The sequence below is a fragment of the Canis lupus genome, chromosome 2 (assembly GCF_003254725.2).
Source record: "Canis lupus dingo isolate Sandy chromosome 2, ASM325472v2, whole genome shotgun sequence".
NCBI classification, from domain to species: Eukaryota; Metazoa; Chordata; class Mammalia; order Carnivora; family Canidae; genus Canis; species Canis lupus.
The window spans coordinates 28,462,207-28,480,375 of record NC_064244.1 but is presented as its reverse complement, the minus strand read 5'-3'; the positions used below and the strand labels follow the sequence as shown (position 1 = coordinate 28,480,375).

Sequence of the window (18,169 nt, the reverse complement as noted above, 5' to 3'; positions counted from 1 at the left end):
GTCACCTTAATGGATATGAAGTGGTATCTCATTGTGGTTTTGTTTTACATTTCTGGAATGACCAAAGATGATGTGTTTGTTAACTATTAGCCAGGACCTCTGTACTTTCTTAAAAAGTATTGAGGAGGGGCTTCTGGGTGGCTCGGTCGGTTGAGTGTCTAACTTTTGATTTTCACTCAGGTCATGATCTCAGGGTCGTGGGATTGAGCCCTGACATTGGGGTCCCAGCATGCAGCATGGAATCTGCTTAGGATTCTTGCTGTCTCCCACTCCCTTTTCTGGCTACCCCTCACCCCACTGCTGTATCTAAGGGAAAGAAAAAAAAAGAGCATTGAGAATCCCAAAGAGCTTTTATCTGCTTTTATTTGTGTAGTTATAGCTAGTGCTATCACACTTAGAGACTAAAAACAAGAAATTTTAAAAATATTATTTATTAGTTCTCTTACAAACAACAGTAATAAACTAACATCAGAGTGATGACATCATCACATATCATGTAGTTTCTGGAAAACTCATACACTTAGAATGAATGTGAAAAAGGTAAATAACATCTTAATTATTATTTAAAAAATCTGATTTCCTCCCTAAAAAATAGGTCTCCCCCAACAAAAAAATGAGCAATGATAATTCAATTCAATTTTACTCAAGATAAGTAACATTAAGAAAATTTTTTTTCCTTATCTGAGTTGCCCCTCAACTCAGAAAACATATACTTGGGGGAGGGATGGAATGTGGACACTGGAATCTGGATTATACTTGGTTACTACTCATAGAAAGGGCAGAAAATCGTACTTTAATCTGGATATGGACCTGCTGACACCCGCCCACTTTTTAAATAACACTTTTCTGGCCTTTCAGAAATGAAAACTGGCTGGTTTAAACCTTTCTTTAATCTCCTTACTCAGGTGATTTTTGAGAATGGGTGGGCATAGAGAAGTAGAATCCAGTGGTTCTCCAAGTGTGGTCTCCAGAGCAGCCTCAGCAGCATCACCTGGAACTCCTTCCAAGTGTATATACCCCCCGCCTGGCCCCAGACCTGCTGACTCGGAGACCCTGGAGATGGGCCCAGCATGCTGTGGTCTAACAGGGCCTCCAGGTGATTTGACCTGCTAACTGTTTTGCTAACAGTTTGAGGCCTGCTAATGGATGACCTTTGCCATGTTACATCCTGCCAGTGTGATCTCTCTCCCTGCTCCCCACGTCCTTCTTTCCTTCCATCCATAAACATTGAATGTTTTGATCTCTTATCAGTTCTTTTATGACATTGATTAGGAAACGTAGGTGTTCGCACATGATGTGCCTGTGAACCTCAGATTCATGCAGACCAAATCCAGAGCATCATTTATAGCAATCCCACGGAGACTAACTCGTAAACGGATGTATTAGTAATGTACAAGGTAGAGGATTTTACTAGGTACAGTTCATCACCTGGGACTTAGTTAACCCTTCTTTTCCCAGCATACCTCCAGTAAAATCCTTTTAAATACAGAAGCTCTGTGATCCACAGAAGCTTGGTTGTCCTCTGCCAGTGTTACCCAAAGATTACTCTGCAATGGCTTCTGTTTAGAGATTCAAATCGAAGGTTAAGTGGGAAGGGGCTAGTTTAGAGGACTGCACTGAGGATGAAAAGGTTCGGAGTTGCCAGTTCAGAGTTCTACTTAAAAGGCATTCATTAAGGAATGTGGTTGGGAGAAGGGGCTAATCAACCAGAAGCTGGGAAAGGATCTGGGTTGATCATGGGACAGGGTCCAATTACATAGGTAGGGAGTGTGTGTGTGTGTGTGTGTGTGTGTCTATTTACATTCGTCCTAGAGTTTTCCTTGGGATTTCTAAACGGGGAAGTTAGGATGAAATTAACATGAAGCTACTTCTCTTTAGACCATCTATGGTGTGCAGAGAGTGCCATGCTGTTCAAGCTTGAGTGACCATGTAGACATGAAAATAAGACCTACACTTCTGGCCGCTCCTTCCTGTTCCTCCAATGACCTTGGAACTGCTGCTTAGAAGCAGGTAGGGTTCACTCATTGATACTATAGAGCTGATTTTGTAATGAGGTTGCAGTTGCCTGGTGTTTCAGCATGTGACATCAGACTTTTCCAAAACCCAAAAGATCTTAGGAGAGGCCTCTTGGGTGAGCATTTGACTTCCTTGATTTTTCTTGTGCTCCATGACTTCTGTGAGCTCTTCTTGGCTTCTTACCACTCTTGGTTTTCTAGATTGTTCTACTCTTCCTCCTGTAGTGATATAGCTCAGTCACAGTCATAGGTGTAATACTTCACCAAGAAAAAAATGTGATCCCCACCCTAAACCATTGTGGGTAGAGCATTCATCATAAACCTCTATTCACTGGCTAACTTAAAATTCCATCCCTGGATCCTGTTACCTTCTCACATGCTGAAATTTGAACCCAAGGCCTCCCCATGTCTCCAGAGGCCCAGACTGGCTGCCCCAGGGTTCCTACAGCATAATGATTCAATCAATGTGCATTGAATAGATCTGAGAAAGAGCCCAAGGAAGCTCCTCCATTTCCTTGTCAGTTCCAGGGCTGGGTGGTCACAGGTGTGGAGGCTGAGTGGGTCTCAGTGAATGCAGCATGGGTTCTGCTTAGGGGTTGATCCTCCAAAAGGTGTTCTACTGTTTGCATTTCATCCTAGTGTAGAGTGGCTAAGGGGTTCCATAGATTGTCATAGTCAAAAATTTGGGGTCATCTCTGGGCCATCTATCTTCCTTAACCCTCACTGCCAATCAGCTGGCAAATCCCGCTCATTTGAACCCCATTTATGTATTTCTTGATTCTTTTCCTCTTTTTAATGTGTACCCACTGACCTAGCTCATGCTCATGTTGTCTCTCTTGTGGATTTATTACATCATAACTGCCACCATGGTTACTTTGTCCCTTAAAACTAGCCTCTGTTGTAGACAGACTGTCCGAAGGGCCAGTGCTACTCTATGTCCCAAGGGAAAGCTTCTGTTGCCCTTAGGATAGGGTCTAAGTCCCTCCATATGACTTGGTCTTCCATAACGTGGTCATTGTCCATCCCTATAGCACCACTGTCACTGCTGCCCATGCACCTCAACTCCTAGTGTTCAGAACTTCTTGACTTCCCCCAGACATTGTCATGCCCCTTCACACCCCATGCTCCCACGCCTTAACAGCCATCTCCTGCCTGCCTTTATCTGGTCTTAGGCATTGTCAACTCTAAAAGCCTTTGAGAAAGTTGGCTTATTTCCAGGTGTAAAAGCGCCCAACATGCCCAGTTTCGAGCTATCAATGTGACATAACTTATTATAGAGTTGGGAAGGAATATGCAGTAGCACACCATCATATTGCAATTCCTCGATACAGATACAACTAGATATAAACTAACCCTGGGAACAAATAAAATAGTAAAATAATTAGAAAGTGGTTAATTTTGAGCATCTGTTACCTCCATTTCTAATATAATCTATTTAGTTATGTTTATATACTGAATTTTTGATAACGACGATGCCTAAAAGCAGTTCACAAAATTCCTAAAAATTTAGGAAAATTTTGGCTGTCAGGAGCCGGGGTAAGCCAACAGCTGTTGTTTATCACTGGCTCCTAGTAATTCGTCCAAAAACAAAAAACAAAAAACAGGTCAAATGTAGGATTTTTGTGTGGTCACAAGAGGGCACCATTAGATGAAATTAGATTCTAGGAAGGCTTTCTGCACAAGCTAGAGCTGGTGGCAGAAGGACTTAGTTTGAGGACCAAGTAAGAGTGAGGCTCCTGGAAGGAAGACTAATTCTGGGAGCACTTGTAGGAACTCATAGTTTCAGGCTGTTCGTTATGTCAGAACATAAGTTCCAAACGTTAACCACTTCCAAACAGCCTCCTCCCTTTGGGTATGACGGCTTCTAATCTTTAAGCCACCAAATGAAAATTTCCTTGATAGGTATTAAGTCTTGTCAGGGATTGGCCATGTGTCAAGTTCCCACAATGCACTGAGTACTTGACATAGCTCATCTCTCATTACCTTAAAATAACATCTCAGGAATCAGCTAATCCTGCAGAGAAGTTGGGAGACTGTCAGGTGTGTATATGAGCAGTTCCTAATATAACAACGTTCAGGGGCTGATCCTCTGCACCACAATAATTTGCACTTTTTAATTCACATGAGGCAGATGAGGAGAACATTGTGGGCCTGACGATCAATATAATGATAAAGGAAATCTGCTGGTTTTCCTCTGTCTGGGCTAACAATAGGATCTAAGAACTCTGGGTTTGGAGGGGGGGGTGAATCTGTGTCTTCTTGGGATCTTCCTGGGAAGTTTGTATCAAGGCTGGTTAGACTGCACACTTGCGGGGGGTGGTGGAAGGCTTTAGGGATGTCCTCAACAGTCAGGAGAGGGACACAGTAGGTCTACACTCCACTCTCTAAAGGGAGGGAGAAACTGGCCTGTGTGTGAAATGAATTCACTCTCTCTTGGTCCTTAATACTGTCTGTGTAGGGCAATGGTTCTCAAAGTTTGGTGCCTGGAACAGTAGCATCAATATGACCTGGGGATGTGTTAGAAATGTGGATTTTTCAGGCTCCACCCCAGACCTGCTGAATCAGAAACCCTGGAGGTAAGACCTGGAAGTCCATGTTTTAACAAGCCATCCAGGAGATTCTGGTTAACAAGCCCCCTCAAGTTTGAGAATCCCTGGCCCTAGTGCAGAGTTGTCAAAACTGAATGCGTATGTATTCAGTGCATCTGGGGAGCTTCAGTGAAATACCAGTGTCTCAGCCACGCAAGCTCACATACTGTGTGATTCCATTTACATGAAATGTCCAGAACAGGCAAATCCATAGAGATGGGAACTGGATTTGTGGTTTCCAGGGAATGGGGGAAATGGGGAATTCGGAGCACAGGGTCTCTTTTTGGGGAGATGGAAATGTTCTAATGTGTAATGAGGTGGTGGTTGGCATATACACAGCATTGCCCAAAATCACTGAATCATGCACTTTAAAATGGTTAGAATGATGAATTTTATCTTAGCTGAAAAAAAAAAAAAGAGGCCTAGATGTCGGGGATTCTGGTTAGAGAGTAAGCATTGGTTTAAAAAAAAACAAAAACAAAAAAATACCACCTCTCCTGGTTGTTCTAATCTGCAACTACGGTTGAAAATCTGAATTAATGCAATTAAGGCCACAGGCGGGTCACGACCCTGTCAAGGGGGTTCTGGTCTGAATGTCTGCAGTAGGTGTAGGTGAGGAGCGCAAGGCAGATAAACTCAGGTGGATGGTGCCGTTGGTTTTGTTCTAGCCAAGTGGTGGGAGGAGGAGGGTCTTGGGCTCTAGATTCGGGTTGTAGTTTTGGCCTTGGCCATGCAATCCTGTTTGCATTGCCAGTTCGGGGAGCCTGTAGCTATTTCAAATGTTCTGAGACATCAGGTTGTGAGAATGCTCATTAGCTAAGCATCAGGCCTGGCATACAGTAGGCGCTCACGCAATGCTAGTTTCCTTTGCTTTCCCCGTTTCCCTTGCGCTTTAGTCCTCGTGGGACACTTTGGGGATGTGTGCGTTGGCCAGTGGGCCCCTGAGAGGCCCCGAGGCGCTGCGGGCTACCAGGAGAGTGGGGTGGGCTGGGGGCGCGATCTCTGCCCAGGAGCCCCTCCTGCACGGCTCCACCTGTGGGCCTGGGCCTGGGCTCAGTTTGGTGACAGCAGGGGACTCACCTTCTCCGCTGCCAGGTGAGCCCACTCAGCAGGACGATGCTGATCAGCAGGAGGACGCAGCTCGCCACTGTCAACAGAGAAGCAGTTCAGCAAGGGCGCCCGCTGGGCTGGGTGGCCGATGCCCCCGGGAGCAAGGGTCTCCCCAAGAGGGGAACGCTGGGGTTTCTCCCCTCCCTTACAGAACGCTGCTCCTGCCCGGATGTGATTTCCTAGGAGGCCCCCCGAGCCGGGGTCCCCTGGAGCCTCTGGGGAGATGGGAAAGGACAAGGGCGCCTTTCCTCAGGGGGCTTGGCTCTTTCCCAGGGAAGTGACCTGACCTGCACGCTCTTCAGAAAGGTTCAGGGGCCTCAGGCAAGGAGGCTGCAGTGGCCTGCGATGGGTCAGAGGAGCATCGAAGTACAAGGATAGATGCCACACAGTGTCCCCTGGAAGCGTCTCCACATCCCCAGAGCTGCGGGCCTCTGGTCCCCGAGCCGCCGCTGGCCACCCAGCTCACCGTGGGCCTCCCCGCACCCGCTCCAGTGACACGGAGTTGGCACCCTGGCCCGACGCGCAAACCGCGGAGGTTTAGGGCACACGGGGCCCTGAGCTGATGTGAGCACATATCCAAGCAGGACTACCAGCACGCCTCCTACTCGCCATTTCTCTTCGCAGTGGGAACACTCCCGTGGCAAACTGCCAGTCCACTAGACGGCAGTGGCGACCGCGGTCGCCGTTCTGTCCCCCAGCTCCCCGGGACCTACCCTCTGCCTGGAAGTGTGCGGCCTCCACTGGCACCTCCCGGGCCCCCACCCTCAGCTCCCGGTTTCGAGGGGCTCGGGAGTTTTCTCTAACGCTCTAAGCCTGTTTTCCTCTCCTCCCAGAGAACACCTGTAGCATTTATGGGATACCTTGTCATTTAGGATCGGCTCAGGAGGAGCTTCCTGGGGCTCGTTTGAGGCGGCCCGCCCTGCTGACTCTAGGGGCCACTGTGAGCCCATGTGGCTAACACCCGGATTCGTCTCCTACTGTGTAACTACTACGCAATGTAAGGAGGGGGCATTTTTAACTCATCAACCACCCCACCGGCCCGCTGGCCCAGCCAGCAACATACCCCCAGTCTGTCTGGGTGTCGTCAGCAGGGGAAGCGCCCCCGACCCACCTGCTATCTGATACTCGGTTGTGAATATGAATGACTCCATGGTTGTAGCCACTTCTGTGTGTTTGTGGAAATCTGTGCAGAAGAGACGAGAGAGAATATGCTCGGTGTGTGCTGATGACCACTCAGCCTGGCTTCTCCTCTTTCGGACGCTTGCTTTTGACATGTTTTGTGTTCTTTTTTTTTTTTTTAAATAAAAAAACTTACTTGTTTGAGAAAGAGAGTGAGCAGGGGGGGAAGGGAGGGCAGAGGGAGAGAGAGAAACATAAGCAGCCTTTGCACTGAATGTGGAGGCCACACGGGCTCGATCTCACGACCCTGAGATCAAGACCTGAGCCGAAACCAAGAGTCAGTCGCCCAACTGACAGAGCCACCCAGGCGCCCCGCGTTTGACACGTGTGAGGGCCGGGAGGTCGTCTGGGCCTGCCCATCCCTGACGCAGCTGCGGGCCGGGCTCCGCGAGGCAAACCGCTTGGTCCCCTGCATGATGGTTTCAGGGCCAGAGATTGTAGCCTTACCTGGAGTACTTGTCGTTATGAAGGGAGACGAAGTGTCCCTCCCAGCAGGAGCATCAGTGCTTGCTTGAAGCTCTTCGTCATCTGGGGGAGACAGGGAGTGATGATGGAGGGGGACGTGGGTCTCAGTGCACCCCGGCCTGCCCGCCTCGGCTGACCCCACACACACTCAGCGAGTCACATTGTCGGGGGCCCCCGCACCGTGCGGCTCCCCATCAGGGGTCACCTCGCCCGCAAAGCTGGGTGAGAGGGAACTGTGACCCTGATCCCAGCTCTGGAGTCCTGAGCCACGTCTCCCCAAGCCTCCTATTCCGCCCTGGTTTCCACCTGTGGCTCAGAGACAGGTCATAGTCACACAAATGCCAGGGAGACCTGGGAGGAAGTAGGAAGGCACAGAAGGACAGGTTCCCTGTCCCTGTGGGGGCGTCCAGTTACCCAGGACACTGCCCTGCCTTGTCACGCTTTCACAGGGAAGCACACACACCCTGGCGCACTGTGGGAAGGAAGCTCAGTGGCCCCCAAAGAGCCCCAGAGGAGGACATGGGGTGCGGGAAGCGGCGGTGTCGGGGAATGTCATCAAAAAGACACACACTCAGGGCAGCCTGGGTGGCCCAGCGGTTTACGCCGCCTTCAGCCCAGGGCCTGATCCTGGGACCCGGGATCGAGTCCCACATCGGGCTCCCTGCCTGGAGCCTGCTTCTCCCTCTGCCTGTGTCTCTGCCTCTCTCTCTCTGTCTGTGTCTCTCATGAATAAATAGATAAAATCTTAAAAAATAAAAAAAGACACATATGCCAGCTGACCCTCGGGCTGGACCCAGGCACTCAGAGGCTCCTCCCCTCGTCCCCTGTCCTTGGAATGTGGGTCCCGCTTGCCTTTCCTGCTCCCAGGGGCTGCTCCAAGGACACAGCCTTGAGTTAGTGATGTGGTGGGGAGAGCACCTGCAGGGTGTATGTGACCCAGTCCAGTTAGGATCCGGCAGGCGAGCACGGGGCTCCTTTCGTCTTGCTGCCACCCCAACACGAGCCTCATAAGTAAGTTCCCTTTGCTTATTAAAACCGCCACCTACCAGCGGTGGCCTGCCTCTCCCTTTGGTCTCTCCCTGCACTCCTCCACCTGTAGGGGTGGTTTCAGATTCCACCCAGGGAAACTCCCAGAAGGGTTAAGAACCAATAGGTGGTGAGCTAAGAAACCTGTAACACTTATTTTTAAATGTGAGCGGTTTTTTATTATAAAAATGGTAATACACTTTCAGAATGAAACCCTCAACATAGGTGCGTTGTCTATACATGCGAATGAGTGTGTGTGTGTGTGCATGTGTGCACATGCGTGCTTGAATAAGCCCCTTCCCTGCACTTTTATCAAAGCTCAGGTGGGAATTACACAAGGAGAGGGAGCATGCTAACAGTGGAGCACTGTACAAATAATGAGTTTACGTCGCATAGCAGCAAATTAGAAGTGTGCGGGTGGCCAGAATGAATGAGAGGAAGTCTTGGTCGTTTAGAAGAAGCCGAATTTTAGGATCTGCTGGGAAGGGGCAGCGTTATCACTAGTGAGGCAGCATCTGAGTATCTGGGGGGCTTTAGAACACTCGAGAGATCTTCCTTCCTCCTCCACCTTCTGCTATTTGTTCTCACTCAGGGTGCAGGGGACCTTAGGTGGTAGAGACCCTAGTTTGTCCAGTCTACTTTCTAGAATGAGAGAAGACAGAGGCCCACAGAGATGAAGTGGTTTGCCCGCAGTCACATTGCTTATGGGTCAGGAATTCTACTCCGGTCAGCCCGATGGAAAAAGCAGTGTGGTGGATTCAGAAGGTGCCCCCATACCTGGAAACTGACTTTCACTTATGCACTTGAGCGGGGGCTGCGTCCATCTGGTCTTCCCAAAGATGGTTTTGCAGATGCTCTTGGCAGGACCTCTGTGGAGGGCTGTGAATCCCTGCATGCACTGGTAGTGAAGTGTCTGCCCCACTACAAAGTGGTAAATTCTCTTGGAGTTTTCATGTTCCCAGGGAGGAGGCTCCCTGCAGTGACCTGGAAGAGGGGAAGGAAGCTCTGAGTGAATTGAGTTGTCTCTTCCTAGAGGCTGGGCCTGGGTTCTTATTGTTTTGTCCCCTCATTCATTCTTTCTTTTATTCAACCAGTATGTACTGAGAGCGTCCGTGTGTCAGGAACTTCGCCAAGCACTTTGTGGGAAGGCACACAGACCCCGTCACTCCTGCGGGAGTGGATAATCCATCGAATGAGGAAGACATCTGGATACAGAATGCGCTGAGTGTTATCTCTGAGGAACAGACAGTTGCTGTGGGGACACAGAGGAACCAGCAGTTGCTTGTGGTGACGGCGAGGGTTCTCATAAGTGGACAGCTGTGGGAAGGGCTCTCAAGTGGAGGGATAAGGGTGGGCTCAAGCCCATTGGGGCCCGTGAAATACAAAGCCCACCCTGGGTCTCCACTGCTAAGTGAGGAGGCACATCCTCGGGTGGTGGCTGCTGGTCATCTTGGGGCCATGGCTGAAGGCCTGGAGATAAAGCCAAAGCCAGAAAGAAGGAAGGGCTGAGAGAATCTCGGGCAAATGGAACCTGATCTCTCATCAAGCCACACCTAAGGTCTGCTCAATGTGAGCCCTGCCACAACCTCTGAAAATTCCCTGTGCCCTCACTCGCCCAACGAAAACCCAAGCCTGACTGGCCTTTCACCCCAGTGATCATGTCCTGCTCTGATATATTTTCAGGATTCCCTACCCCACCCCAAATCTAGATATATGGAACCACATGTCTCCATGGTTCCTGTCTCCCCAGAAACATGAGGCTACACTTATGCTCTGACCCTCCAGACCTTCCACGATCCGAATACCCAATATGACCTTCAAAGTATCTTACATATAACCCCCCTGCTCCAGACGGAAGCTCCAGCGGGAAGCTGAGAGTGGTCCTGCCCCAAGTGTTTTGCTCTAGTGTAACACCTTGCAAATCGTGACTGAACTGGTGTTTTCGTCTCAGAATAAAATTTCTTTTTACAGCCAATAAAATCCATAGTGGTCTGAACCTGTTTAAATTACGCTTGCTTCTTTCAAATGAAAACATCCTGTTAAGAAGATCTGTGGCCAGAACCAGTGGTTGTCTCTTGAATAAGGACAACAAACATTGACCTTCTGAGAAACTTTGAAATAACTGTTCAGAGGAATATGGGAAAAAGAGAGAAAAACAAACAATTGAATGTGTTTTTGAAATGCCATTCAGCCCACGGTTGGAGGAACAACATAAAAACATCATATTGCAAACAGTGCCCCTGGATTCGTCTTTTTTTTTTTTTTTAATAATGGAAGCTGCAAATAAAATTAATCTGAAACAAGTAATCAGTAGAAAGATCCTTCGTATATTTCAGGAGACCTGAGGTCTTACTCCTAAATGTAAATTTAGCCAAGTCTTTTAAACTTCTCTGTGTCTCATTTTCTTCAGTAAATCGAAGTCATGATCCTGCTCCCTGACTCACTGGGTTGTGGGATTCAAAAGAAATTATATACAAGATGGTAAAGTTTTTTGGTAAGGTAGTAAAATCAACATAGGACAATAGGGTCCTATAAAGGTGAGTGGGTCGCCCCAAAGCTCAGGTTTTCCTAACGGGCTCTAGTTCTTCCTGATGTGAGGACCTGACTTCAACGTGATTCATTTTAGAGCCACGGCAGCAGCTGGGTGGCCACGGTGCTCACTCACCCACAGCCCACTAGCTAGGAGGTGCTTGTCTGCAGCTTTCATACTCACCGACATGGCACAGTGTAGTTTAGGGCCCTGTTTATCAGAAACATTTTTAAGTAAATTGCTTTGCTGGCATTGATTGTCTTGTATTTAAGGGTGAAACCAAGCATTTCCTCGAGGGCAGAGACAGTTGGCTATGGTGCTGGGCATAGTTAGTCCCAACATATGCCTTGGAATTCAGTTCACGTGAATTGAATTGAATTGAGCTCAATTCTATCCCGCCAGCTCCCAAACCCAAGGAAGTCCAGAGCCCAGGTTGGCTTGAAATGCTGAGCTGTACTACAGCTTACGACCATGACACAATAGTTCCTGTTTACCTGATATCCTTAAAGAAGAGGATAGTGGGACAGACCTTCCTACTTTGCGGAACACACAATATCCCTACAAGAGAAGGGTTGGCCCTTAGGAGTCAGCCAGACAGCCATTCAGCTTCACCTCTTACCTACAAGGTCAACTTCGTCCATGGGCGGCGTTTGGCTCTGCATTTCTGTGGGGTTTTCTCCCTTCTGTTCCTCAGGTTTAGTGGTAACTTTTCCTTTTCTGTTCTCTGGGGCTAGAGAATATGGATAGAATGAAGCAAGTAACTTCACATATGCTTAAAATAGAAAACCTCTCTGTGTACTCATTTTTATTCAAAAAGAGTGCCTTTCCACTGCCTGTGACATGCCAGGCAGTAGCGGGGTGCAGGAATTACGAAGAGGAACCTCACCACACCCTGTCCTTAGGGTGCTCTCAGCAGCAACTGTTCACGCCTGACTCAGCACTGGCCTGAGAGTATTCCTGTGCATGATGTGTGTGGCCTACTACATGTTTCTAAAAGAACTGAAAGATTTTTCTGGTGTTTGTGTGTCTCCCCAAAAGGGACTCCATTCTGGCTATCCACCTGCCACCCTGGTGCGTGGGCGTTTGCATGATAGCAGTGAGGAATGAGGTGACACAGAACCCACTCTCTCCCCTTACCTCCCTAAAGCAGTTAATCTGTAAGTTGAAGGGACTCAATCTTAAAGCAAGGACAAGAGAAACCTCCTACCATACTCCTCTCTACCGTGAAGACTTTGGCAAAGGAGTTGAGTATGGGCACTGCCACGAGGGGCTTGGGATTCTAGCTGAGAGTCTGGGGAGGCTCTGCTGGGGAAAGAGGCAGCAGGATGCTTCAGCAGAGCAGCCATCTCCAGACCTTGGAGTCCATGCATGGCATGGCTGAAACAAAACTCACGGTGGCTCCCAGACACCATCTCCAGAGGTAAGAAACAAAAGGACAAATGGACCCACCACGTTTCACTGTGTTCCATTATCACAGAGTAGACAAAACACCTGGTAGAGAAATTGGGCTTTCAGGACTCAAAGAAGAGCATACACCAGCAAAAGTAGATCAACTTAGGTTTCGAAAGCCCGTCGGGGGTCATTCCCTCAACATTCCACTCCAGCGAGGTGACCCACCCACAGTCTCTGAGCAAGTGGCCTTCTCTGCTCAGCCTCACCAGCAACGATGAGGTTCAGGACCCTTAGTCCATCACCGATTACAATCACATTCAACATTGAGGGCCACAGGGCTCTCAAGCCAGGTTTTGAAATCCAGAAATGAAGAAATTTGAAAGGAATAGCCTTCTCTTCCTTTCTGCTTCCCTAATGAAGATTTGGGGTCTTGCCACATACCAGACTGACCTGCCTACGGGATTGTTATTCTTCTTGATTTTCCCAAGCCCAGCCAGGGTCTTGCAGGACTGGAACAAGAGACAGCAATATTTGGGGGACAGGGGTGTTTGGGGGAATATTCCTCATGCTCTGGAATGTCAGTTCCTGACACTGGGCTGGGAAGACACTGAACTGACAATACTTCCTGCTTGACCATATATTTACCTCCAAAGAAATGCCTGAAAGAGCCCATGGCAGCCAGAGTGAAAATTTCGGTAATAGGTAGGACTCTGGAATTCAGTGGCATGAGCTTCCTTTCCCTTTTTACTCTCATCAGGGAAGGAAATGCCTCACCCACTGCCTCCACTTTTCTGCCCAGACCTTCTTCCTTAGGGTTGTGGAGATGGACACTAAAGAGGAGAGGGGACAGAGGAGCCATGGGGAGTTGTTGGGATTTCACACTGCCATGTTGCTGGAGGTAGAGTTAGGATAGGTCTATGTCACCAGTCAGCATACGGGTGATAGGAGATGTGAGCTTTGGAAAGCAAAATGCAAAAGAGTTAATACAGCCCTACAGGTAGATACTCACTGGGGTTGCTATTATTTTTATTATTCTTTATATAGGTGCATTCTGACTATTCTTTTTAATTTTTAGTTCTAAAAATTGTGATAAGATATATGTAGTGTAAAACAATATTAATCATTTTAATGTATACTTTAGTGTCAATAAGTGCATTCACATTGCCATGAATTAGACTTATTTTCTAATTGTTCAGTAATTATTAGTATAACATCCGTACCCTCTTTCCCTGCAGAATATAAGTTCTTTGAGTGCTGGGTATCCCGAGTGCCTAGATCACTCCTTGGAACTGGGAAGTATTTCTTAAACATTTGTTTAGTGAATTATTTTCCAGAAACCACTAAGATGAGTTATTGTAGAGTTTGGGCTGCCCAGTTTTCATCTATAGGGCTGAGTGAACAAAAGCTGAAGCTCTTTCCCTCTTGTTAGAGTTCTTCTATTTCCCTCGGTAAACAAAAGGAAACACTTACATATACTTTTGCATTGACATTTGTTTTCCCAGGAAGCATGGCTAGAGTTTCCTGTACAATGCATGTAGCTGCTTATTCTGCGGAAGCCCCTCTCACAATCACAATTTAACACCGTGCCTGTCTTGTATGTGAGAGCTTTGAATGTGGCGTGTTTGAGGTTTGGTGGGTCATCATCACAGAGGTCTGCAAAGAAAAAGAGGCATGTTAGGAATTCAGGAGGTTCCAGTCACACACTCACATACTTAACTATGTAATGATTTCATCACACATTTCTTCACTTTATTTAAAAGGATTTATGGGTACCCCACATTTTCCCAGAGAGAACCCTAGGCTGTTGCCATTGTCCTTTAGAAACTTTTGTATCAGAAATGGTTCAAAATTTGACTTCAATCAAGTTCCTGTCCAAATTACAATATAATTCAAACTAAATGAATAGAAATGAATGAGGTTTTATTCTGAATATGCCTTATGCTGAGCAAGTATGGAAAGAGAGAAGAGGACCAAATGATATGAGAAAAGGAAGAGAGGAAAGCCATGTAAGTTTAATTGAGGGACAACATTGCATCTGTGAGAAATACTTTTCAGGAAATAAGGATTGTCAGAATTTCTATAATAAATTCTTTGCTTTGCTTTTTGAGAAATATATATAAAGTGCTTCACCCAAAGTCTGGATGTGAGTAAGAAATGTGTATTTTTCACCCACCTACCCATCTCTGACTTTACCAAGTTCCTTCTCATACCACAAAGACTTGACCTTTTCTCAGCCCCTTCCAAAATGGACTCTGGTTTCCCACCAAGGACACCTGAAATAGTGGCCAAATGCCCAAGTTATTAAGGTGGGTGGAAAGGCACTGCTCAAATGAGAAAAATGAATCCATTGTGTATCTTGCAATAAGTCCTGCTTCAAGAGATTAGATTTTTAGGGAAAAGCCACAGTTTATTTATTTTTTTTTAATTTTTATTTATGATAGTCACAGAGAGAGAGAGAGAGAGGCAGAGACACAGGCAGAGGGAGAAGCAGGCTCCATGCACTGGGAGCCCGACGTGGGATTCGATCCCGGGTCTCCAGGATCACGCCCTGGGCCAAAGGCAGGCGCTAAACCGCTGCGCCACCCAGGGATCCCAAAGCCACAGTTTAGATAAAGAAAGTGGATAGGAAGAATCACAGAAGCAGGAAAATCTGAGAAAGCACTGACAGCCTCTCCATTCACCAGTATAGGCACTAAATCCAGGCTGGTTGCTTCACTCATTGCTCACAGATGATAGTCTACCGATTGCTTATTAGTCATCACTCTCTCTGTCCTTACACTGTGCCCAGCATCTTGCCATACTGAAGGCTACCCTCATCCAAGACTCAGGATACTCCTGATCTCCTGAATAACAGAAGATGAGGAGAGTGTGGACAGCTCACTCCACCTCTGACCAGGAAGGAACTAAATAGAAATAATTTGAATGGCTCAAAGGGCCAGTGACTGTAAAGGAATATGTAACATATATACTCCATAAATACTGGTAATCATATAATCATCATAATAAGGCAATAAAGGTAGCATGGTGGAAAGGGGAGAAAAATGGGCTTCTAGATCCTAGCTCTACCAGCTTACTAGGTATATAGTGTCATTCCTTTTACTTACCTGAGTTTTGCCCACTTTTTCTGTAAACTGGGCATAATCATCATCATCATCATTTTATTGTTTGTTTTAAAGATTGTATGAAATAACATTCAAAGGTAACTTGCAGAGCACCCCATACTTAATAGACACAGAATAGATGCCTGTTCTTCTTCCTTCCTTTTTTCCTCTGTTCAGGAAAGGAGAATGGTACCTCAGATGGAGGCTGGGCTGAATTTTACCTTCAACCTTATCCTTCTGCAAAAGGTCATCTCTCTCTACAGTCCATATCCTCAGTACCACTCACTGGTACTTGTATATCAGTACCCACCTATGTTTTAAGTATCAGAAGGTAAACCTATTGCTAAGACAAGATATGCATAATAATAAAAAAATTAAAGAACAAGGCAAGGATATTCCTTCCCTCTCATCACCACTTTTCAACATGGTGCTAGAAGTCCTAGCTAATGCAATTAGAAAAGAAAAGGAAATAAAAGATGTACAGATGAGGAAGAAATAAAACCTTTTGGTTTTCTGCAGATGACATGATTGTCTACATAGACAGGCTGAATGAAAAGACAAAAACCCTTGTGGCACTAATAAGCAATTTTAGCATGGTTACAGGATACAAAGCTAATATACAAAAGTCAATTGCTTTGCTACATACCAGCACGGAACAAATGGAAATTGACCTTAATAACACAATACCATTTCTATTAGCAGCACCACAATAAAGTGCTTTGGTATAACTATAACAACATATCTATAAGGACAATATGAGGAAGACTACAAAACTCTGACAAAAGTAATCAAATACCTCAATAAATGGACAGATATTTCACATTCATGGATAGGAAGATTCAATATTGCCACTATATTACTTCCTCTCAACATGATCTACAGATTTAAAAAAAGATTTTTTTTTAATATATTAATGAGAGACACAGAAAGAGAGGCAGAGACATGGGCAGAGAGAGAAGCAGGCTCCCTGATGGAGGGAAGCCTGATGCAGGACTTGATCCCCAGACCCTGGGATCAGGTCTTTTTTTTTTTTTTTTTTTTAAAGATTCTCTTTTTTCATTTATGATAGTCACAGAGAGAGAGAGAGAGAGAGAGAGAGGCAGAGACAGAAGCAGGCTCCATGCACCGGGAGCCCGACGTGGGATTCGATCCCGGGTCTCCAGGATCGTGCCCTGGGCCAAAGGCTAAACCGCTGCACCACCCAGGGATCCCCCTGGGATCAGGTCTTGAGCCAAAAGCAGACACTCAACCTCTGAGTCACCCAGGCATCCCTGATCTATAGATTTAATGCATTTCCAATAAAACTCCCAGTAACTTATTGTGTGGATGTCAATTCTGATTCTAAAATGATTCTAAAGTTTATATGAAGGGGAAAAATCCAGAATAGCCAACACAATATTGAAGAACAAAGTTGAAGGACTTACACTACTACCTGACTTCAAGATTTACTATCATTGATTTGATTGTAATCAAAACAATGTGGTATTGGTGAAAGAATAAACAAATAGACCAATGTAACAGAAGAGAGAGTCCTGAAATAGACCCAGATGAGTATAGTCACAGATCTTTGGCAAGGAACCAAAGGCAATACCATGGAGCAAGTGGAGTCCTTTCATTAAATCGTTCTGGAACAACTGGATATGTACATGGAAAGGAATGGATCCAGACACAGACTTTACATCCTTCACAAAAATTAACTCAAAATGGATCACAGACCTAAATGTAAAACATGAAACTATAAAACTTTTAGAAGATCAGAGAAGTCTAGATGACCTTGGATTTAATTATTACTTTTTATATGCACCCCCACCAAAGGCACAATCCGTGAAAGAAAGACCTGAGAAGGTGAACCTCATTAAAAGAAAAAAATGTCTGCTCTCAAAAGACATTGCCAAGGCAGTGAAAACAAGCCACAGACTGGGAGAAAATATTTGCAAAAGGTATATATGCTAACGGGCTATTATCTAAAGTATACAAAGAAGTATTGAATCTCAATTAGAAAGTGAACAATCTGATTTTTTAAATTAATGTTTTAAAAGATTTTATATATTTATTTGAGAGAGAGCACAGAATGAGAATACAGAGGGGAGGGGCAGAGGGAGACAGAGAATGTGGAGCTTGATCCCAGGACCCCCAGATAAGGACACAAGCTGAAGACAGATGCTTTAACTGACTGAGCCACCCAGGCCCCCAACAACCTGGTTTTTAAAACAGACCAAAGACTCGAACAGCTACCTCACTAAGGTATATAGATGGCAAATGAGCACATGAAAAGGTACTCCACGTCATATGTTATCAGGGAAGTGCAAACTAAACAACAACAAGATACCACTACATACCTTTTAAAAATGGCCAAGAACCAGAACACCAAATGCTGGCAAGGACGTGGGGCAACAGGGACATTCATACATTGCTGGTGGGAATGTAAAATAGCACAGCCTATTTGGAAGAGGGTTTTACAATTTCTTACAAGACTAAACACACTCTTGCTGTACAATCCAGCAATCACACTTTTTGGTATTTACCCAAAGAAGTCGAAAAGTTATGTCTACACAAAAATCTGCACACAGATGTTTTTAGTAGCTTTATTCATAATTGCCAAAACTTGGAAGCTATGTTTAGCTGTCTTTCAGTAGGTGAATGGATAAGTAAACTGTGGTTCATCCAGACAATAAAATATTCAGTGCTAAAAAGAAGTGAGCTATCAAGCCATGAAAAGACATGGAGGAAACTTAAATGCATATTCCTGAGTCAAAGAAGCCA

At 46.0% G+C, this 18,169-nt stretch overlaps 1 protein-coding gene across 3 annotated transcripts in view; it reads right to left on the bottom strand.

Moving 5' to 3' along the window:
- The window catches only part of IL2RA (interleukin 2 receptor subunit alpha), a 55,349-nt gene that overhangs the window by 2,233 nt on the left and 34,947 nt on the right, over positions 1-18,169 (bottom strand). For 2 of the 3 annotated variants that reach the window (XM_025445369.3, XM_025445372.3), the window contains exons 2-7: positions 13,776-13,958; positions 11,533-11,643; positions 9,161-9,367; positions 7,340-7,420; positions 6,825-6,896; positions 5,684-5,750 (exon numbers count right to left, since the gene is read on the bottom strand). In XM_025445369.3, the coding sequence (XP_025301154.1) occupies positions 5,684-5,750; positions 6,825-6,896; positions 7,340-7,420; positions 9,161-9,367; positions 11,533-11,643; positions 13,776-13,958 (721 nt within the window). Of the gene's footprint in view, positions 1-343; positions 2,235-5,683; positions 5,751-6,824; positions 6,897-7,339; positions 7,421-9,160; positions 9,368-11,532; positions 11,644-13,775; positions 13,959-18,169 lie in introns of those variants that run through there. The other variant, XM_025445370.3, reaches the window with a different exon arrangement.